General features: G+C 43.4%; 1 protein-coding gene across 4 annotated transcripts in view; it reads left to right on the plus strand.

The window, feature by feature from the left end:
• Positions 1 to 352: 352 nt before the first annotated feature.
• ash1l (ash1 (absent, small, or homeotic)-like (Drosophila)) overlaps positions 353 to 22,847 on the plus strand; it is a 41,899-nt gene continuing 19,404 nt past the window's right edge. For 3 of the 4 annotated variants that reach the window (XR_005993105.1, XM_041809637.1, XM_041809639.1), the window contains exons 1-12: positions 353 to 487; positions 1,486 to 1,580; positions 5,487 to 6,286; positions 7,279 to 11,686; positions 16,553 to 17,213; positions 17,390 to 17,563; positions 17,697 to 17,791; positions 19,238 to 19,311; positions 19,455 to 19,500; positions 19,740 to 19,848; positions 21,644 to 21,850; positions 21,961 to 22,107. Coding sequence is in view for 3 of the 4 variants with exons in the window: in XM_041809637.1 (XP_041665571.1) it covers positions 5,681 to 6,286; positions 7,279 to 11,686; positions 16,553 to 17,213; positions 17,390 to 17,563; positions 17,697 to 17,791; positions 19,238 to 19,311; positions 19,455 to 19,500; positions 19,740 to 19,848; positions 21,644 to 21,850; positions 21,961 to 22,107 (6,527 nt within the window). In the remaining variant the exon portion in view is untranslated. Of the gene's footprint in view, positions 585 to 1,485; positions 1,581 to 5,486; positions 6,287 to 7,278; positions 11,687 to 16,552; positions 17,214 to 17,389; positions 17,564 to 17,696; positions 17,792 to 19,237; positions 19,312 to 19,454; positions 19,501 to 19,739; positions 19,849 to 21,643; positions 21,851 to 21,960; positions 22,108 to 22,847 lie in introns of all 4 variants that reach the window. The other variant, XM_041809638.1, reaches the window with a different exon arrangement.

Below are 22,847 nucleotides of genomic sequence, written 5' to 3' on the forward strand. Positions count from 1 at the left end.
TAGGGCTGTCGTTGCCTGCTCCTGCCTGTAATGTTTCTGTACTGTAACGTTTTTAGACGCTGGTGTGTGGCAGCTGAAACCAGGCAGCACCGCCTGTTTGACAGTTGACCGTTGCATACCAGTGAACACACCCTCGACCTGTCTTATAAACACAGCTTTGAACTATAACCGAGAATAGTAAAATAATGAAACACAGACTATTTTTTTCAATGACTCGGGACAGCAACAACCGCGTAAACCGACATTGCTCCCCTCTTCTCTCCTCTCCTCCTCTCCCTTCCGCCCTCCTCGGTCCGTCCTCCCCTCCCTCCCCTCCTCTCTGGGACTGAGAATGCCCGTGTTGTACTGACACAGTAGCGATACGGGCTGAGCAGACATGGAGGCCCGATTAACGAGAGAGGCCCGTGCTGACACATCCAGGCCCAGCTAACGGCGTGTGGGAGCGGATTTCGGAGCATCCCGGGAAATATTACGGATATCACTTGCTGTAAGGAAAAAGGGATTTTTACAACCGAAGAAGAAGAAATAGAGGGAGATCCATTTCGGGTCTCTGTTGATTCAACGCAGCCGCCATTTTGTTGACAGTTAGTGTTTTTTAATAACCTACACGGCGCTGCATCTGTTATTTTATAACACTGGACTATAACTCGTCATATTTTCATTTTTCGTCTTTACTCCACCTTATTTAAACTGCGGCTTTACATTTGAACCAAAGCTGGAATATTTTTTCTGCTTTAGCTGTCTTGCTAGTGCATCGTTAGCCGTTGTAGCTGAGATGTAGTAACACGAGTGCCTACGAGAATGTGACGGAGATGTAAGATTATGTGCATCACTTGTACAGGGTTGTGCCATTTATTCACCTTTTCTAGACAATTTATTTGGAAGCGGTACGTGTTTATTACTAATACACTACACATTGAAGGTGCAAGGTGGACATTTGCGGGAGTAAGAAGCCTAATCAGAAGCCTCGAGTAGGCTCCTGATAGATGGCTAGTTAGCAGCTACCAGTGCCATTGATACAAAATGTAACGTTAGCAGAAGCTGTTTATTATTGGACGGAAGGTAGCTGCTAGCTTGTAACAAAATAAAAACAACAGTTTCACTATGCACGGGTTATATTGAGCGCTATTACTTGACTACCTTGCGTATTACTGTAAGCTCGTAATGTTAAAAATCGGGGATGCTTAACATGCCCTCTCTAAAGTTACACCATCGCAAGTTTGTGTTTTGGAGGTTGCAAGGGTAACAATCACATCTTGTTGGCGGTTAAGAGCTGCGTGTGCATTGACATTTATTTTTGTTAGGCTGCGGTTTACATTATTACCTTGTTGTGACAGCTCAAACATTAGTCATACAATTGAATACTACAGAGCGAATACTCTTTACAGATAAGGGCTAGTAAATATCGAATATTTCTGTTGAAAACAAACAAATATGACAGCCAGACTCTGACATTTCTCTCTTTTTTTGGTGTTGACGATCCAGCGCTTGGAAGATATAAAATGTGGCCACCACGTTGAAACGCACGAATGGAGGACACAGCCAAATAATGTGAACACCGTTTCTGGACAGTTACAGAGGTGAGTGACTGTGATATGAATAGATTCATTGTTGTTGTTGACATCAGTGTAGATTCACCACAGTTGCTCTCTGCTGCTGTTTGGTCAGCTTCCTCTATGGGTGTTTACACATGAGCATGCAAAATTTTCTCTCGTCTGCATGCGTTCTCGTTAGAAAGTGTAAAAGCATGCGCCTGAAGTTCGGATTTTCTTTCGTTTCAGGCTGTAATCGTGACTAAAGAGAAGTGCTGACTGATTTGAAGCTATTGAAGTGAAAATAAAGGGTGATGCGCTCACAGGTTCATGAGTTATTCCCATGAGAGGCAGGGCTGACTGTACAGGAAACTGAAAGCAGAAAACGTTATTGGTTTGTTCAGCCTTTCGCTGGCCAACCACGTTTTTGCATTACATAGGGGAAAGTGTGGCTAATTAAGATCGCTCGTTTGAATTAGGTACAGTGTATTAACTGTCCTTCGCTGCTAGTAAAGAAAGTGCATGGTGCTGCTGGTACGACACCTGTCATCCTGGTCCGATTTATTGCAGCCCCCTGCTGCACCCCGTTGATCTACAAGGTTTACATTTTATTACTGTCTTTTTCGTTTAAGTCAGTTGTTGGAATAGGGCACTTTCGTTGTTATACCACGCAAACTAATGGTAGTAGTAAAGGAATTTGGCAGCTTCTCCCCCATTCGCAATAATACCGATGGAGTAAAAGCCCTGGAAATGACACGGCGCTTAGAGGGCAGACGCCAGCCCTCATGTGAATGAGGTGGGGGGTGGGCGGGCTGGATACTATTGCTATGGCCAAGGGGAAATCAGCAGTTATGAACAACGTGTGCAAAAGTGTGGAGGGAGTGAAAGGAGGGAGGGAGTAAGGGGAAAGAAGTGGGAGGGGGCGCGGGAAGTTGTTTACTACTTTCCTGCCTACTCTGCCATTTCTTAGCCATTGGCCTGATATTGATTATTGATCCTCTGTTTTACATTTGACATTTGTTATCACTTTGTATACCTGTTCTTCTAAACTCTTTGTTTTCAGTATCAGGCTTTATTGCCAGTTGGATTTACACATTGAAAGGATGTTTTGAGTGAAAATTAGGTAAAAATAAAAATAGAATAAAGATTAGGAAGAAATAGTTTCAAGTCTCTGCTATAAAATGATTCAAGTACAGTGAACTAAGTAATGCTTATATAAAATAACTTAAGCTAAAACATGTTATTTTATATGAATATATTTTTGGGAGAATTAAAGAGTTGTCTAGGACAGTGTTCCTCAATTGGTGTGTCAGGACCCAAAAGTGGGATTTTGAGCTGTTTTCAGGAGGTTACAAATGTGTATCTGGAAAAATTGGTGACAAAAAGCCTATAAAGTACTGCAGTCCTAACTGAACATACATCCATACATTTTATTTTACTCTTTTATAATGATAATGGGCAAATTTTAAACATTTTCTCAGTATTTCAAATCATCTATCTCCTTTTATTGCAATTACAAAGCTGCTTTTCCCACGATGTTGAGGTAATTTTTCAGGATCCCTGGAAATCAGCAAAAACATTAGTATTATAATGTGTTAAACAAGTTAGTCATGTCCTGTTTCTTTTCCACTCATAAATCTAAACAGCAACTTTTTTTCATGAAATAAACATGCATTTTTGTTTTTGTTTTTTAAAATTTTGGGTCGCGATTAGCCATTGAATACATCAGGTGGGTAGGCAGGTCACGAGGCTGGACCAGTTGAGAACCACTGGTCTAGAATGTGCAGGAATGCGTAAAGCATTGCAAAATCAGTTTGTACAAGTTGGCTGTATGAATACGAGGACAGCAGTCCAGATGATGTGCATTAAATTGAGGCAAATACAAATCTAAGGCTAAATCAACTAGGGTTGTCCTGATACCAGTACTTAAAACTTGATGATACTAATAAAAAAATCTTATGATACACAAATAACTTTTTTGCCATTGTATCAATTCCAACACAAAATGATGCTGTTGCAGCAAAAATAAAAGTCATAGGAGCCCAATACTGGAATCGTTTTTTTCTAATAATGAAAGCTTGGTAGTGAAATCCTGCAAACTGTCTGAATTGCACATGTACATTGGCAACGTTTTGGCACTGAAATGTTGGCAATGTATCTTTTGTATTCTCTAAACTTTGATTTTGCCTGGACTTTTGATGGATTCTGCCCTCTCCATGTACAGTACCTTTCTAATAAAAAAGACTGTTGGATCCAGTGGCGCTCTCATTATGTTCTGCAGTATGAATTTAGATAACTTACTTCATTAACTGCAGTATTCTTTAACTGTTTTGTTATTACAAAAGTACCTCTATACTAAATATGAAAATGCAAAGTAAAGAGCCCTATCAGTCACCAGTAACAGAGTGATTCGATAGATGATCAAATAATTGGAAATAGACAAATGCCAGTAAATGTGCAGGCATCAGAGGTGAGAGAAACGTTATGACTCTCTAGGAGGTTATTCTCTAGACTAGTATCAGCAGCAGTCTCTCACTGAGCTAGGTGCTACAGTGACTTATTTTTGGCAAAGCTACTGCCAGGCAGCGGAAGTTGATCTGTAAGCATTTAGTGTAAAAGAATGAGGGGAATATTTGTCACTGCAAGAGAAGGGCATAGGGAGCAGGGTTAGGAGGGTGGCAGCGGATGAAATGTGTTTTGGATTAGAGCAGAAACACAGTGACTTTAGTTTGTGTGCTGTTACTACTGCTTTCCAAGTTTGCCAAATACAGACAGGAAGAGGACGGGAAAGCTGTAAGAAAATGGTGAAAGCGCACAGAGATTGATGGACTGTTAAAGAAAAGAGGGAGGTGTGATTTGAGTGCGGTATGTGTAGCGAGGGGGAGTCTGCAGTTTTAAAGCGAAATGGACTGAGTAATTGAAGTAAACATGGAGAAGAGGGCGTGGGGGAGCTATGGGCCAGACTCCAAAAATCAGGCTGCATTTGCTGTGTGGTTCAACAAAAAATCTCTACTACTGTTTTCCAGAGTCATAATCCAAAACAAACATGGTCTGAGACTGTGTAGGGCTGATTCAGTTTTTTCTCTGCCACTGACACTTAACTGATGTGACGACTTGTATGACTTTCCAGAGGCTCCATTAAGTGGCTCCTTTAGTGCTCTCTGCTAATGTAGGGCCCAGAGAAACCACCGGCAAGTTGACGCTCTATCACTCACTCTCTGTTGCTGCTGGCGGAGGCTTGGAAAGGCGGTCGGATCCACTGTCTAGTCCCAGAGGGCCCAATGTGCTGAGGTCACAGTTCTGAATTGCCTCCAAATGACTTCACCCGGAGAAAGCACCTGCTTGGGGGCGAATCCGCATTAAATCACTCAGTGGCCATTGGGAGCGGTAGACAACTTCATTGAATTGTTCTGCCCTCTAAGGAACACAATTAAGAATCATGCTGCTCTCTTCTGCTGTTCTAACGTAGGGGATGAGGATTCTGACACTATCACATGCACCCGTTTTCACTGCTGCTAATGAGGGAATTTAAGGGATTGCTCATTTGGCATCTTATCCCGTATCCCCCCAAAGGATGTGGGATTAACTATTGATTCTGGACTTTGATGGCTTTGTAGTTCTCAGGTGGACAATTCAGAGTCCTTGAGCCAAAGGTTACATTTCTCCAGAGAAGATCTTTTCTGTGTAAATAGGTCACACTTTGTTATAGCCTGTGAGGAAGAACACACCATAAAAAGTCACCAGGACGGAATGAAGGACAGCCTCTAACCAAATAGATGATAAAAGTTGCGTCTGCTTTCCACCATCATTCATGTAAAGACATTTTTATACTTCTCGGTTGCAGGGCAGTGTTGAAACTGTCAGTGTTTGGTTGATGTTCTGTTTGAAGGTGACTAATGTGGAATTGTCTGCCCTTACCTATTTCTTCTCCTTTCTCTCTCTTTACCCTCACAGTTGAAGGACGGAGAAAGAGGGCTGGACAGCCGAGGAAGGGAAAGAAGCCATCCAAACACAAGGAGGGCTTCACCCTCACTGTTATCCCCCTCCCCCCTTTCCCCCTTCAACCCCAACCCATCCCCTTAAAAAAACTCTGCCTCTTATCCACAACATCACCTGCCCAGTAAACCAGCGCACTTCCTCAATTCCAGATGGATCCGAAGAGCCAGGGAGGGACGGCAACTCCACCCCCTCCTCTCTCAGGTGCCCAGACAGGGGATAGAGAGAAGGAGGGAGGTGGGGGAAAGAAAGAGGAAGAGGATGATAAGAAGAGGGATAGAGAGAAGGAAGGAGCTGTTGCTGCCTCTGCAGGTGCTGGAGCAGCAGGAGCAAGTGGGCAAGGAGGGGCAGGAGGTGACCAGTCCCACTTCTCCATCAAAGAGAGCAGCCTGTCTGAGGGTAATGTCAAGCTTAAGATTGGACTTCAAGCAAAACGCATGAAGAAACCCCCGAAGATCTTGGAGAATTATGTGTGCCGACCGGCCTTCAGGGCCACAGTAAGGCACACAGGGCGTGGAGGAGGTGGCGCCCGTGGAAACCGGGCAGCTGCTACAGGTGATGGGCTGGGCAGTCAGAGCCAGAGTCCATCACAGGGCAAGGAAAAGGAGAGGGAGAAGAGTCCCAGTGTCAGCAAACCAGCCCCACCATCTTCATCATCAACCCCCTCTGCTAAAGCTCCTACACCACCTCCTCCTGCTCCTCCTACTAGCACTACGACCACAACATCACAAGTGAATGGGAGCACGCCATCAAAAAGGGTAAGCAGTGAAAAAATGTTAATTTATGTATTTGGACAGCCAGCATGCTTGCAAATGTATCATTTATTTTGTTTTCATGCTTCAGTAAATCAACCTTACTTACTGAACTGCTTAGAACTGCTTATAGTCGGTCATCAGTGAGGCAATGGTCAATAACAACGTAACCCTAGTAATCACCATTTATTGCACAGATAAAGAGCAGGGCATAAATTGTTCTTTAGTCTTTGTTTGCGCTGTTGGCCTGTCTATTCATCATGCACTGCCCCCTCTGTCTGAGGCGTCGATCCTCAGTCTTTGCCTGGCCATGTACTCTCCATCCCCCCTCCCCTGTACGACCTCTCTCTCTATTTCTCCCTCACTGTCCCCAGTCTGACCCTGATCTGAAGTGTTATTGAGTTGAAAGTAACTTCCCCCATGGGTAAGGCCAGGAGGCAGCATTGGACAGAAAATCCCATCAATGAATTGCAGTTTATAAAAGGGAAATAGAAACCTATGCCCAATTGATTGTTTGAACTTTTGGCTGGGGCTGTCTTTGGCTGGAGGTTAGGCTGTTGCTTTCAGGTTGAGTAGTATAAGCACTACAGAAGCTGTACTGTCATATAAAGTTTTTATAGTTAAAACAGTGTACATTCTTGATGACAAATTAATGATTCAATGATTAATACTTACATCATATATTGTATATAAAGTAAAAATATCAAATATTTGCCTGTGATAGCCACCTAGATTGGAAGACTTGCTATTTTTATATTTGTTTGGGTTTTGTGATGTTGTCCGACCAAGGAGCAAGTGAAATCCTTCTTGAAAAAAGTGATTATCATTTTCTCAACTCCTACTTTTTAGAAAAAATTATTCACAGATAACTAAACTGATGACAGATAAATCAATGACACAGTAGGATAGGATGGGACAAACATGTGTTAAAAACATGATTATTTTATGGTTACCTCCTGTGACTTATTAATGACTTGCCATCTCATCCCTTTTTTCAGGGTCAACCAAAGACGGATAGCAAGTCTGATGCAAAACCAGACACAAAGGCATCCACAAACACATCTGAAAAGCCCCTTAACCTTCACCGCCCTCCACCAGACAGCAAAACACATCCTTCTGGGAAGAAAACGCCAACTTCTCAACACAATCCCCGGACATCTTCTCCAACGCTACCTGCATCAAAGGAACCCAGCTTTGACAGTGTGAAACCTCCTCAATACACCTACAGCACTGACAGCCAGAGAGACAAGGACAAGGGTGCTCAAACTTGGGGAGCGCCCACCGTCACTGAAAAACTAGCTCAACTCATAGCAACATGTCCCCCATCAAAGACCCCCAAGCCAGCCAAATCTGCAAAGGCTGACCCTACTCCCTCGCTCCCAAGCTCTGGCTTTATGGCCCCCACAGCTAAGCAACGAGACAGGGCTATGGCCAATAGGAACACATATTCAAGAATGGTACACCTTTCTCCTCCACCTCCAGTTTCACGACCACCTGGTCGGCCCTATGGTTCTAGGAACAAAGACAGTGTTATGGAAAATTCCACCACCTCGACACCACTGAGGAAGGAGGAAACAGAAGGTTCAGGGAAAGCTAGTAGCAGCAGCACTAACAACATCAGCAACAACGTCAACGTGAACAACAGCAACAGCAGTAGTCGCAGCAGCAGCCCTGCACTCACCTTTGGCAATAACCGGCAGTCAGCTATGTCAAAGGACAGCAGCAATGACAACAGCAAGAGTAGCATTTCTAAGACGCAGTCACGTACAGCTCACTGCCCGCCCCATACCTCATCTTCATCGTCTTGTCCCATTTCATCCTCTTCCACCACTTCAGCTGAGCAGAAGACAGTGAGTGCAGTGACTCGCCTGGGCTCCCCTGTTCCCTCACAAGGACATCATGCACAAGAGAGTCCTGCCTTGGCCGAGGAAAGCAGTGCAAGTGAGGTGGAGCAGGACAGGGACAATCCCAGAGACTTAACCAAGTCCCCCCCTCCAATAGGAACAGGAAAGTCTGAGGGAAAAGACAAGGGGGTTGGTAATCAGTCACTGCGAGGTGAGAGGGGGAAAAGCTGTAGTCCGAGTAAGCGCAGTCCCAACCTAGATGTTAATCACTCTGGTCGGACTAGCAGTACCCCTGAACCTGTAAGACAAAGGGTCTCTTCTCCAGAGCCTGATGGTGAAGAAGGTCCACAAACACCTTTAAGAGATGATTCTCCAGATTCATCTGTGGACTCCGCTGAAGAGCAGGACAGCAAACCCCTTAAAAAACGCAGGGGAAGGAAACCCCGCTGGTCCCGTGCTATGAACAAGGCACAGAGTCAAAGAGCAGATGAAGACAGTCCCTTTGACCAGAGCAATACCATCTTGCCTTTATCTTCAAGTGGGGAATCCCAGTCACCACCAGTTAAAAGACCAGTGGGCAGGCCTCCAAATCCAAATAAGGTCAAACCAAATCCTGTGCCACAAAGTGCAGCATCACAGCTCTTTCCACCCCAGTCCAGGAAACGGGGAAGGCCAAAGTCTAAAATGCCAACACTTGATGCCCCAGCCCGTGGGTGCCTTCCTAATAAGCTAGCCCCTTCCAAGGTCTTTTCATCTTTGATGAAGTCCAAAGAAGAGCAGGACCCCCCTGTTCTTCACCCAGAGGTGGACCTTGATCCTCCTAAACCTATGCCTAGAAAGCGAGGTCGCCCTAAGCGCCTTCCTCCTACCTTGCCCCAGGAGGGTCAGCCTCCCACATTGGCTCCAGAGTCTGGAGAAATGGGAGATAAACGATTCCGCAACAAAGGAAATGGGCAGCTCATCATGAAAACTATTATAGGCAAGATTAATAAGATGAAGAGTGTAAAACGGAAGCGTATTCTCAGCCAAATATTGTTAGGTCCAGGAACAGAGGAGACCCCTAAAAGTACCACCAGTGGAGCAGTTGCCTCTGCAGAAACTGCAACCCAATCATTATCATCCCTGGCTGCCTCTTTTGGGGGGAAACTAGGGCCACAAATAAACGTCAGCAAAAAGGGCACAATATATATGGGCAAGAGGAGAGGACGCAAACCAAAAACAACGACAAATGCTTCAACACCACCACAAGACCCCTTCCTGTCCCCAAATACCACCTCTCCCCTCCATCATCAATTACAGTCTCAGCAACAGCACCAGCTCTCCTCCTCAGAAGTCTTTCCCTCCCCCTCCCTCTCACAGTCTAGTGGAGGGCACAGTCCTATCAGTGATGCCAGCTTTGTGGAGCCTGGGTCTGTGCACTTTGCAGGTCACTCTCACTATTCTAACCCCCACCATAGCCACAACACTTTCTCTTTCCCTCCCCCAACCTTTTCTGCCCCTAATCCTCGCAACCAAGGGCTAGGCTCAACAACGCTGGCCTCAGCTTCTTCCCAGAAAAAGTCATCTTGCCGTGGATACCATCATCATCACCACCATTACAGGCAGCACTACCACTATCATAAGCTTTCCCCTCCCAGGCCGCTCCATCCCACTTCCCCTGCCCCTCTCAGCGAGCTAAAAGAAGCAACTCCATCACCAGTAAGTGAGTCACACAGTGAGGAGACAGTGCCCAGCGACAGTGGTATAGGAACGGACAATAACAGCACCTCTGATCGGGGTGAGAAAGCAGGAGGGGCTGGTGGATTGGGTGCAATCGGGATGCCACACGGGATGGGCAGTGGATTATTAATGCCAGGGGTCATGGGTTCAACCCTGGGTCCAGGAGTGGGCCTTAATTCCAGAGGCAGGCGGAGACACTCGGCTGTGCTTATGGAACATCCCTCTCCCTCTCCATCACCCCACGGGACACGATCATCACCTGATCCCCGGAGACCTCACCCAGCTGCCCCCACCTCCTCCTTAATAGGACACAAGGAGAAACATAAGCACAAGTGTAAACGCCGCAGCCATGGGTGCCCTGGCTATGACAAACTAAAGAGACAAAAAAGGAAACGCAAGAAGAAGTATTTGCAGCTGCGCTCCAGGCGGCTTGACCCAGACTTCCTTGCAGAGCTGGATGAGATTGTTGTGAGACTGAGTGAAATACGGATAGCACACCGTACTACAGGGCACCGGCTTGGCAGTGGATTAGGTTTAGGGGCAGGTACAAGTAGAGTACCAGGGGTTGCAAGCAGGGCCAGTAGTCTAGGGGGCCCTCCTCCACATCATTATATACACAGGGATCTCCTTCCTACCATCTTCAGGGTTAATTTTGGCAGCTTCTACTCTCATCCTGCTTACTCCTGTGACCCCTTGCACTATGTTCGTAAACCAGACATGAAGAAGAAACGGGGGAGGCCTCCCAAACTGAGGGAGTCCATGTCTGAGGTTCCTTTTGTACCTGGACTTGGATTCCCACTCTCAAGTGGAGGTTTCTACCACCCATCCTACAGTGTACCTTACTCCTCAGGGCCCTTGGGGTTGGGCTATTATAGAGGATTTCCTCCAACAAGTGCCCTGTATCCCCACCCACACCACCAGTCGCCCCACACAGCCCCATCCCACCACTCCCACCACTCACCCTCTTTCCCCCCTCCTCCCCCGACATCTTACATGCACCATCACCATCCTTCACATCTCCTGCTGAACCCTTCAAAATTTCATAAGAAAAAACATAAGCTGCTCAGGCAGGAGTATCTGGGGGCAGGAAGGTCCCCTGTCCTGTTCCCTCCCATGTCATCTGAGCTCTCCTTCAGCTGGCACCACAAACACAAACACAGACACAAACACAGAGAGCGCTGTGCCGAGGAAGACAGGGAGGAAGCAGTTAGAGGAGGATCAGGGAGTCGGCCTGGTGCAGGGATATCAGACAGCGGAGCAACAGGGAAAGGAGAGAGAGTCGGCAGTTTAGGAATGGCAGAGTCTGTACAAAGATGCAGATTTGGACGGGACAGCTCCAGCACCAGTGCCAGCAAGCAACCTACTACTACATCCGCCAACTCTCCTTCTTCTTCCTCATCTTCATCTGCAGAAAGATACAAGCGCAAAGATAACTCCATGTCCTGCCTAGGCCCCTCCAGGCTTGCACTGGGCAGCAGCTCAAAAGGCCACCACCCACTAGAGTCCTGGTTCAGGATGGGCAGCTCTAAGGCAGACTACTCTAAGCTTTCAAGGGGTCATGTTGCACCTGGGCAGGGTCCGTTCTCAGATGGACGCACTGAGGACCCAGCAGGCTGCTCAGACAGTGAGGATGAGGAGCCCCTCACACCCACGGACGATGTAGAGCCTGAAGCACATGATTCTCCAAATCCTACAAATCTCTTTGCCTCTGCTCTCACCCGCACTACGATGAAGGGGGGCAGGAGCAGAAAGATGGAGGTGGTTGCAGAGAGTTCCAGCTTCTCCCGCATAGACCGGCCATCGAGAAAGGACCATTCAACATCAGCAGAAAGGAGAGAGTTAGGTAAGTCTGATTTGTTTGTGTGAAATTTTAAAGCCAGCCTGTATGAAAGGGCTTCCTACATCCTTGGTTCCCAATCTGGGGTCCGGGACCCCCTTGGGGGGGGCGCCAGAGATCTCTTCCTGTCTGCATCGAGGTTGTTAAAATTAGATTTGCACATATTAACAGAAATCATGGTATTACACTTACAAATCATTCATACAATGTTTTTTGGGTACAAGAATGTATGTTTAGGGCTACTTTGTTTAGATTAACACAAAAAATGATTAAGATATATGTTAATTTTAGCCACAAAGTATCACCTTTTTTTTTTCCTGTCAGTCCTACAGGGGCTCAAGTTTTCTTAGATACAAGTAGGGGGGGGCTCAAAGGAAAAAAGGTTGGGAACCACTGTCTTACATCATACCGTCCATTGATATACAGGTTATAGTTCCTCAGAAATTAAGACATTATTAGAGATGCACAGATAGATGGTTTTAACATTAATTTCTGCAAGTATCACCCCTTTTGACAAACATCAACCATCAGCCAATAATGTGAGTATGAACCAATGTCGCAGGCAGATACTTACCTGTTTTGTCATATCAATTTAATGCTGAACTCTATCACATCTAACTGCTTAGTTTAAAAAAAGCATTATTATTTGATCTCTTGGACAAACTGATGTGTTTTCATGTTTAAAAATTAGGGAATATGATGGAATTAGGAGTCTTACATGAAATAAAGTGATGAAAATCATGGACATTGGCTATATTGTTTCTTTAAACATGAGTATTGGCATCACCCCTGATTTTTACCATCAGTGCATCTCTTTTATACCGTTACATTATAGTGACAGGTAACAGTAGCAGCATAGTTATTTGCATCAATTACTCTGGCATTTAATGCATTGCATTTATCTCATAACATTCATAAAGATCGCTTAGCTTTTTAACACAGAAACCCTTTTAATCCTTCTTTAAAAAACCCAAATTAAATTGGGCATTGTAAAAGGTTATGGAGCCAGTTGTGCACCAAATTCATTCTCCAAAAATAGTTGCAACAAGAATCCTGTGGCTGAATTTGATTGGCTGATGTCTGATGAGCTTTATGGCTCGGCACAGTTACGGTGAAACTGGCACAGTGTGCAATCAATTAGATCCAGCACTGATTCCAGGACGGAGTATTTGGGCAATAATTCTTTTAGACACTGCCATGTGGCACAGCGAGTGGGCTCTCAAATGTTGTTTGATCTCTGCACAGTGAAGCCTGTTGAAAATCCTTCATAGAGCTGAGAGATGGTGAAGTGGTTACAACTGGAACCATCCACACATCAGTTGTGGTTGGATCAAACAACACTGGAAATCATCTGCTCTGTCTCTTTAGCCTGCTCAGCTATTCCCCATCTGTAAAAAGAAAAATACTAAGTGCAATGGGCCACTTATTCTAGGGAAAAAGCCCTCTTGATGACATCCCCTGTGCACACTCTGTCTGACATTTGGAAGCTCTTACCAGTGGTTACAGGGTTGGCAAAAAAAAAAAAAAAAAAAAAAACATGTGTTCTGATTTAAACTAGCTCCTGGGAGTGTGGATGGCTACAGTTGGGCACATTTGATATTGCATTCCTGCAAGAGCAAAAGGGGTGGAGTGTTTTGTTAACGTGCTATATATAGTAGACATTTCCCTCAAAAGCCCTCAGTATAAGGCCTGGTCCTATCCTTAAGTACACACAGCACCTGGGCTGAGTTAATGTTGCAGATGTAAGACCTAGGACCTCGGATATTTTCTTGCTATAACAGAGTAAGTGAGTCCCCCTCACTAAGATTGATTTGCATTTGTGTCCATATGTATGTGGGCAGCAGTAGGTCAGGTGTGTATGAATTACAGAGTAAGTAGGATTTCCCTAAAGAAATAATGTAGGAACTCCTACAAACACAGTCCCCCTTAAATCTCACTTACGACCCACGAAAGTGTTTGTGGGTGTCTGTATGTGCAGTGCCTTGCAATCAGTCTATCTCTTTCACATTGCTTCTTATTTTTGTGTTTGGAATTCTGCTGGGGGTCAATGACTGGGCTGTATTCTCAGAGCCAGCTCCAGACGAAACAGAAAGGTCACACAATGCAAGCAGGAAAGTCTGGCAATGGCTCCATGCAAAGAAATCTGTAACCTTCCTGTAGGATTTAATGTGTGCTATAAAAGCAATCAAAAATCTACTGCTGCTATCAACTGCTGCTGCTGCAGCCTTACTAAAATCTGATTATAGATCTGTTTTTACAATTCTGCTGAACGTATAATAATTAAAATGCAGTTTTTAAACACATGATCAGCATGGATACTTTTGACAAGCAAGCTATCGTGTATGTGCATGTCAGTAAGTGAGATAAGAGGCTATAAGGTCCCCATTGACGCAGCGTGATTCAGTTCAAACAACGGCTGGGTAATCCAGGATTAGAGCTCAGGACATGGGGTCACCCAGCGGTCACAGACAGCACCATTAAGGTAGAGGAGGCCAAGGGTGGGGACTGGGCTGCCACACAAGACAAGTGGGGACTGATGGATGTAGATAAACACACTGATAGAAGAGTTTATTTGGAGAATGATTGTGAGGAAGGCTGAGGATACCATAAAAGAGAGAGAGAGAAAACTTGTTTTTTCCTCCTCCAAATGAAAATAAAAGTAAAAAAATGCCACTAGTTCTGTGAGCACTGTTTACACACGTGCATGAACTATCACGTATGTACACATATTGAGCTGTTCAGATAAGACATTGAAATAGAAATAAGAAAATTAGCTGGCTATGGTTAAAGCTATTTTCCTTCCTGATAAGCTACATAATAAGCTTAATAGTCCCACTCAGACTCTGTAAATTGGGTTAGATGGTTTGATCCCACTGTTGCAAGTCATTGGACATCATTAAATCCTCTTTCATCAAGTCTGGACTCACATCTGACATATTGACATGATGCTGATAGACTGATGCGAATAAAACGTTACTTTAATGTTGGTGTGCAAGTCAAAATTTTGTTTCTAATTGAGGATTTTGAATTTATGTTGATGAGCACCAAGATGAGGTGCTGCCTGCTGAAACTGACTGAGCGTCCACCTGAAACATCATGCTGGTGTAGCTGTGATGGCAGCAGTGTTGCCTGTGGCCTATATGCTTTTGCATGCATAAGGCACAGACTCTGTTTGCATAGTATTCAACTCTATGTAACCTGGCACTCAAGATGGATGTGTTTCACACATCCATCTGGAAAACCTTTGATATACAGCGTTTGGGAAAGAGCAGAGCCTTTGATAAAAAAAAAAACAACAAAAAAAAACAAAACTATTTTCGGGTGGTTGGATGAACATTCTGTCTGTCACATCTTTATGGGCCAATCAGAGCAACAAAACACATGATCTCGCCGCTGCTACCGAGGTGCGTGTGCGCAGCTACGAGGAATAAACTCCATATAGAACTGCATAACGCGCCCATGGCAACTGCAGACATGTCAGTACACATGTCGTTTTTGAAATGAAAACAACTCACTGCTGTTCTTTGTTCTTCTTTTAACAAAGAAATGTCGTCAAGTTCTGATAAAACTGACGCTTTAACAGCATCCATGCTAATGTCTTCCACCATAACGGCACCAGCGTCTTATTGCTGCTTGCTAATGTCATGACACGCCTCAAAGTATTGCCCCTCATCGCTGATTGGTCCTGTGACTTTTTAACTGGGCCCAAACGGTTCAGACAGACATACACAAACTGTTCTTTGGATGTTCAGTCCAAACATGAATTAGAATACAAAAGTGCTGCAAATTTTTTTAAAAGGTAAAGCCTTAAAATAAATTTTAAACTAGTCTCTGGATCATAGATCTCTGAATGTATACAAATAAATTGAAATATTCAAAATTAACAGTTCTTGTGCAAAAAGATGCATGCCTTGCATAAAATCACCGTTTGACAGATGTTACAAGTTGCACTGTTTGCATCATTTTTTGAGAAATGAAGCCACACTTTTGACTGCTTTAGCCAGTTTTTGTCTCTTGTTTTTGATCGTGCTGACTACCTGTGCTGGTCTTGCTGGTCCCGCAAGACTGTGTTATTCAAGGCATGTGGAAGTATTCATTGATGAAGGGATTAATAAGATAAAATGTAAATGATGTTGATGGATTGAATAAGTTGGAACCGGTTCTCAAACGGAATGGGTTCTCGATTCCCATCCCTCAAAGTTAGTCAAGGAAGTGAAAAAACTGCATCCAACAACAGAAAGTTGACAGCATGATATAAGGGTCAAACCCTATATATCCACTCACACACCTATACATATACACACACTTACCACACAGACACACACACACTCACGTTATGAGTTAAAATGACTGTATAACGTCTTCAGAAGTTCATTTGTTGGTGGACCACTTAGCACTAATTATATCCTGAATGCTAAAACAATAAAACAATTCAAAATGCATCCATTGTATTTCTCAAATTTAATTGATTGTTACATTGTTTAAATGGCATTTTATTTGGTAAACAGTGCTTATGACTTGTAAGGACTCGAAAATTTCAAGGCTATGACTTCGGACTTGACTCGACTTGTCTTTTCTTGAGACTTGACTTGGACTTGCACGTCTTTACTTGAGACTTTGGATTTAAGACTTGAGACTTACTTGACACTTGCAAAACAATGACTTTCTCCCACCTCTGAAATTCAGTGTAAAAACCATGCTATTTGGGGAAATGTTTAGGTTTGATCAAAAAAGTTTATAAATTGAAAGGGGCATTTAAAACAAGAGTATATGAAGACCGTGTTAGAGAGAGCTGGTTTCATGCCCCTTACATATGCAGAAAAGCAATACTTCATGGTACATAAGAGGTGCTAATTTTCTTTGTTTGGTTAGGGTCATCAGGTATCCAGACAAGAGGTGTTGCACTCTCGACCTCTGATGGGCCAGACGGATCCCTGCACCATCGACAGCAGCACCATCACCAACCTTCTCTGTTTCACTCCCATGGCTCTGCCCCTTCCTGCCTCTCCCCCTCACAGGACTGTTGCCTAGATGCCTCCCTGTCCCATCACTCCCACCGGGCACAGCCCTCCAAACACAGCCTGCACCACGTCAACAAAATCTTGAGGGCAAAGAAGCTGCAGAGGCAGGCTCGCACAGGAAACAACATGGTGAAAAAGAGGGGCCCAGGACGCCCAAGGAAACACCCCTTACCTTCACCGCCACCATCTCCACCACCAGTTGAGCTGAATCAAACCCGGCATAAGGACAGAGCAGGGGAGAGGCCAGCAGGGGGCAGAGGCTGGGAGGGAGACACTGTGACGGATGCTATAGAGTCGGTAGTTCAGGGCCAGCAAAGAAAAGGCCAGAAGAGGAAGCACTGGGAGAGAGATGGGGAAGAAGAAGAAGAGGATGAGGAAGAGGACGGGGAGGTAGAGGAGGCTGAGGAGAGATTGCTTGACAGAGAGGAGAACCTTGGCAACCTGGTGGCAAGGTCCAAAACTGGAACAGGAAGAATCTGGCTAACCCAGGATGAGCTTCAGCAATTTCATGGGTAAGTAAAGTTTTCAATCCCACTTTTACAATATTAGTCTGTATACCAAAAAACCCCTCAGTTTTTGGGCACCAAGATTTACATGGAATGGTGAGAGTCAAAGCTGTAGCTCATGTATAAAAGTACAATTATGAAGTATTGTCTCCACTAAAAACCAAATCATGGTTCAATTTTAGCCCAATGGAGAGCAAACCAGATGGCCAACGCACCCCGGAACTCCCAGGCACTGCCTCCAGGGAACAAGCTCCACCCATGCCCTTAACCAGCCAACGGGAGAAGAGACCAGCCAGGCCTCCAAAGAAGAAGTTTCAGAAGGCAGGACTTTACTCCGATGTGTACAAGACTGAAGAGTGAGTCCAAAAGAAAGCTGTGATTAGATATTAACCTTTTCTCCTTGATGATATTGTTTACCTCACATATCAGTGCAGCACATTTAAGGTTTTTTGCATTAAGATGTAAATGTTTTAAAACCCTCTTTTGTAGCCCCCGGAGCCAGCTTCTGCAACTCAAAAAAGAGAAACTTGAATACATACCAGGGGAGCATGAGTATGGATTGTTTCCAGCACCTATACATGTCGGTGAGTCACAAATTTTGATACCTTTTTTTCAGAGTGTACCATGTATTTTTATACATTTATTGAAGAGCTCTTTAAAACATTAAACAAATTTAAATTATGTTTCCTTTGTTGTTTAAAGATGTAATCCATCCATTGTACTTTGCACTGCTGATGTGATACTAGGGTTATATCCAGCCATATACAGAGGCTGGAGTCTACATTGGATGTGGGATCGATTCCCGGTCTTGGGGGTGTTTGGTCCCCATACCCTCTCTCCCCATATTTCCTGTCTCTCTTCAGCTGTCCTACCTAAACAAAGGCAAAAAGACCCAAAAATAATCTTTAAAAAAGTTTGGCCATGGATTGGTTACACATACATTGCATAGATATTGACCTGCTCATTGCTTTGCTTAAAGTCCCAGTAAAGTGAAATCCAAACTTTGGGTCTTAACACACTATATATTTGGGAATAAGGTTGGTGTAAATATGTCAAAACACTAAGGTCTACATGTCACTGAATTATTGATCAGTGATCAGAAGCAATTTTAAGAGGATCATATACATATATATCTTGTGAGTGGGTGTGGTTTCAGCTCAGTCAACCAACAAGAGTGGATTTTACAGCCTCATTTTTCATGATTTGAAACTTAATTGTATAAAATTAGAGATATTTTTCATGACTGAAATTGGCCTGGTGTTTCATAACACAGTGACCTGTCATACAACAAACTGAAAATGAAGATTTTTCGATTACTTTACAGGGCCTTTAAAAACATTTAAAGACCTTGCTGGGCAAGAGAAGCTACTTTTAAAGTTGAAAGTGTTGCTCAGCATGGAAGCAGAGCCACAGTGCTGGGTAACAGTAGCCAGATTTAACTTAACACATTTTGAGTATAAAGGAGTGACCCAGCACCATTGAAAGAGTCAATTGACCATAAAGTAGATGTTGGGGGATCTATTAAGAGAAATGGAAACTCTGTGGAGCTATTGTACTCAATCTGCTGATGCCTTTTCTCTTGAAATGTCTGGTAAGATCAGAAATAAAAGTTTGTAACAGTTTGCCACAGCAAGTTTATTTAACCGGGAAAATGTACTCGCAGTGGCAACCCCAGTTTCTAAATGACATCTCACAGTTTAACACAGTTAAAGCCACAAAACCTTTTCTTAACTTCAGCCAGACTCTTAATAGCTTCTGAGTTTACTCATCGAAAACATCCAGATAACTCAGCCAGCTTTTTTCTAGGAACCTGACCCTTGCTTTTTTACTGTTACCACAGGCCATTAACTTCAAATTTCATAAGCTAATTAAAAGAAATACTTCAGGGAGAACTCAAACCTCTTATTTATAATGGCTGTAAAACAGTAACAGTGATTTATAGAAATTAAAAAGATAGCCCTTTCTTTTTGCAGTATGTGTTTTAAGTTTCCTAATTCTTACCCCAATTCCCTCTTTTTTGTCTTTGTCAGGGAAATACCTAAGACAGAAGCGCATTGATTTCCAGTTGCCTTACGACATCTTATGGCTGTGGAAACACGATCAGGTGATCAATCATATTGAGTTTTTCAAGGTTTTTCCCTTCTCACAGCAAATTACTGAGGGGTCCCTCTAAGGGCACAGCCAAATTGGAGGTAATGATTTGTCTGTAAACCCCTTTGTGTTTACTGTTGTATCTTTGTGTTTCAGCTTTACAAGAGGCCTGATGTCCCCCTTTATAAAAAGATCAGATCGAGTAAGTACCCAGCTTTGTTCCAGTGACACAGCCAGAATGTAATTTGTAGCCTAATCAGTTTATATGTCTTAATCTATTTGTTGCGCTGCTTTCATTGCCTTTGTTGCTTGAACTTTTGTAACCCTTGATTTCTGTTTTATAGAAAGATAAAAGTATCTAGAGACCGCACTACTGGTCACACTTCAGAAGACTGTGAATAACAGGAAATGTAAAACGGTAATCCCCCATTTGTGTCACAGATGTCTATGTGGACGTGAAGCCTCTCTCTGGTTATGAAACAACTACATGCAACTGTAGAACTCCCGAGGACAAGACTGAAAAAGCCTGCCTGGATGATTGTCTGAATAGGTAAAAGAAAATGACATTTTGTCTTTTTTGTCATTTTGTCTTTCCTTGTGGAGAAAATCTTTTTGTCCAAATAAAAAGAACTTTGGTTGAACTTTGAATATGTATACACTGCTTTCCACATTATTAAGCAAATGACATTTTTCTCTTATTTTCCTAAATATTAATGCAAATGACAGAGTATTTTTCAAGTCATCAGCCATTAAAGCATAATTCACATGTTTTTGAACAAACGTCAAAATGATAACTGTTATTTTTTTTTAAATAAAAACCTCAAAATGCACTTTTCCACATATTCCACATTATTAAGCAGGCCACAGGTTTCAAGCAATATAGGAAAGAAAGAGGATCTCTCTGCTGCTGCAAAGTGTCAAATAGTGTAATGCCTTGGACAAGGAATGAAAACATTAGATATTTCATGAAAAATTAATCGTGATCATGGTACTGTGAAGAAATTTGTGGCTGATTCAGAGCACAGATGGGTTGATGCAGATAAAGGCCTAATGAAGAAGGTTTCTGATGGACAAATTCATCAGATTCAGACAGCAGATGCTAAAATGCCATTACAAAGCAGCAAACAGGTATTTGAAGCTGCTGGTGCTCTGGAGTCCCACCAACCTCAAGGTGTAGGATCCTCCAGAAGCTTGCAGTCGTGTATAGATCTACTATTCGGCCGCCTGATCCAGTGCTCACAAGCAGAAACGGTTGCAGTGGGCCCAGAAACACATGAAGACTCATTTTCAAACAGTCTTGTTGACTGATGAGTGCTGTGCAACCCTGGATGGTCCAGATGGAGGAGTAGTGGATGGTTGGTGGATGGCCACCATGTCCCAACAAGGCTGAGACGTCAGCAAGGAGAGGGCGGAGTCATGTTTTGGGCCAGATTCCTGAAGAGAGAGCTGGAAGGCCCCTTTAGGGTCCCTGAAGGTGTGAAAATGACCTTGGCAAAGTATATAGTTTCTGACTGACCGCTTTCTTCCATGGTAAAAAAAAAGTGACTGCCCACTTTCTTCCATGATAAAAAAAGAAGAGCAGTGCCTTCTGTAGCAAAATTTTCCTCATTCATGACAATGCACCACCTCATGCTGCAAAGAATCCCTCTGTGTCATTGGCTGCTATGGGCATAAAAGGAGAGAAACTCATGGTGTGGCCCCCATCCTCTCCTGACCTCAACCCTATTGAGAACCTTTGGAGCATCCTCAAGCTAAAGATCTATGAGGGTGGGAGGCAGTTCATATCAAAATAGCAGCTCTGGGAGGATATTCTGACATCCTGCAAAGAAATTCAAGCAGAAACTCTCCAAAAACTCACAAGTTCAATGGATGCGAGAATAGTGAAGGTGATATCAAAGAGGGGCTCCTATGTTAACATGGAACTTTGCCTGTTAAGATGTTTTTGATTGAAATAGCTTTGATTTCAGTAAATAAGACCTTCTAATGCTGCATATTCTACTAATAACCATTTTCAGTTCTTTACAGCCAATAAAATGTTTTAAAACTCTGTCGTGCTTAATCATGTGGAACAGTGCATTTTGAGGTTTTTATTTAAAAAAAAGTAACGGTTATCATTATGACGTTTGTTCAAAAACATGTGAATTATGCTTTAATGGCTGATGACTTGAAAAATACTCTCATTTGCATTAATATTTAGGAAAATAAGAGAAAAATGTCATTTGCTTAATAATGTGGAAAGTGGTGTATTTCCTAATAAATAAATACTGCATATGGAGGTTGCAAATAGAGTAAGGAAAAAGAATAACTGCCCTAGCGTATATTGTTTTAACTTCCTGTTTCCTCAGAATGAGTTTTGCCGAGTGCTCTCCCAGCACCTGCCCATGCGGTGAGCAGTGTGACAACCAGCACATCCAGAGACACGAGTGGGTCCAGTGCCTGGAGCGATTTCGCACTGAAGGCAAGGGCTGGGGTATCCGCACCAAGGAATCACTGCGCAATGGTCAGTTCATCATCGAGTACCTTGGAGAGGTAGTCAGTGAACAGGAGTTCAGGTGAGTCGGTATTGTCACATAAAATGATGGAGCTTCACCTTCTCAGTTCAAGACTTCATTTATCTTGATATGAAATTAATGTTCCACTCATCTCTTCTGTGGTGTTTTAGGAGCCGTATGATGGAGCAGTACTTCTCCCACAGTGGCCACTACTGTCTGAACCTGGATAGCGGCATGGTGATTGACAGCTACCGAATGGGCAATGAGGCACGCTTCATAAACCACAGCTGCGAACCCAACTGTGAGATGCAGAAGTGGTGGGTGTCACGGCGGCTCTTAAACTGGTTAATGTCGTGGTGTTGCTTTTCAGTTCTCATCAGAACCCAAATTTGGCTTTGCCCTCTCAGGCATGAGGGTAAGCAGAGCACCAAAAGTTGTCATGGACAGATAACTGAGCCAGGCTCAATTAGGACTACAATAAAATTAGGGTTTCTTTTATAGGGGTGTGGGGGAGTTTTATAAAAGCTAATTTAATTATAGTCACTCACAAATACACTATGTGTGTCTTTGTGGTTTAACAAACATGACAAGTGCTTTTCCTTTCTCATCCTTGATCAGCAAAATCACATTTTTAACCAGAAGTGCCTTTTTGCGAGAAACGATGTGTTTTTGAATGTATTTCAATATTTTTTGTCAATCACAACAAGGAAAATGTCCTTTAATAAAATATTAAAGATTTAGAATAATCTATAAAAGAAAATAGCAGAAGCTCCGTTTCAAATTAGCTTGCAGGTTAGTTGTGTCTTACAGGCTTGTGCCAATTTTCAACAGCTTTTCTCCCTCATGCCATAGTCATGCAATTAAAGAAAACAGTGGCATAGTGAAAGTATTGAACAGTTGAGGTTGACAGCCTGACTTGCAGGCTGTGGGTCTATATTTCAGATTAAGCACAGTAGCTTAAGCGGTAATAGGAGTGTAAACTCTACATGGGACAAAAGATGCCACGTGAAGACACCTTTCTCTTTTTCCTTCTGCTGGACCCCTAAAAACAGACTGC

Source organism: Cheilinus undulatus, linkage group 16 (genome assembly GCF_018320785.1).
Source record: "Cheilinus undulatus linkage group 16, ASM1832078v1, whole genome shotgun sequence".
Classification (NCBI taxonomy): domain Eukaryota; kingdom Metazoa; phylum Chordata; class Actinopteri; order Labriformes; family Labridae; genus Cheilinus; species Cheilinus undulatus.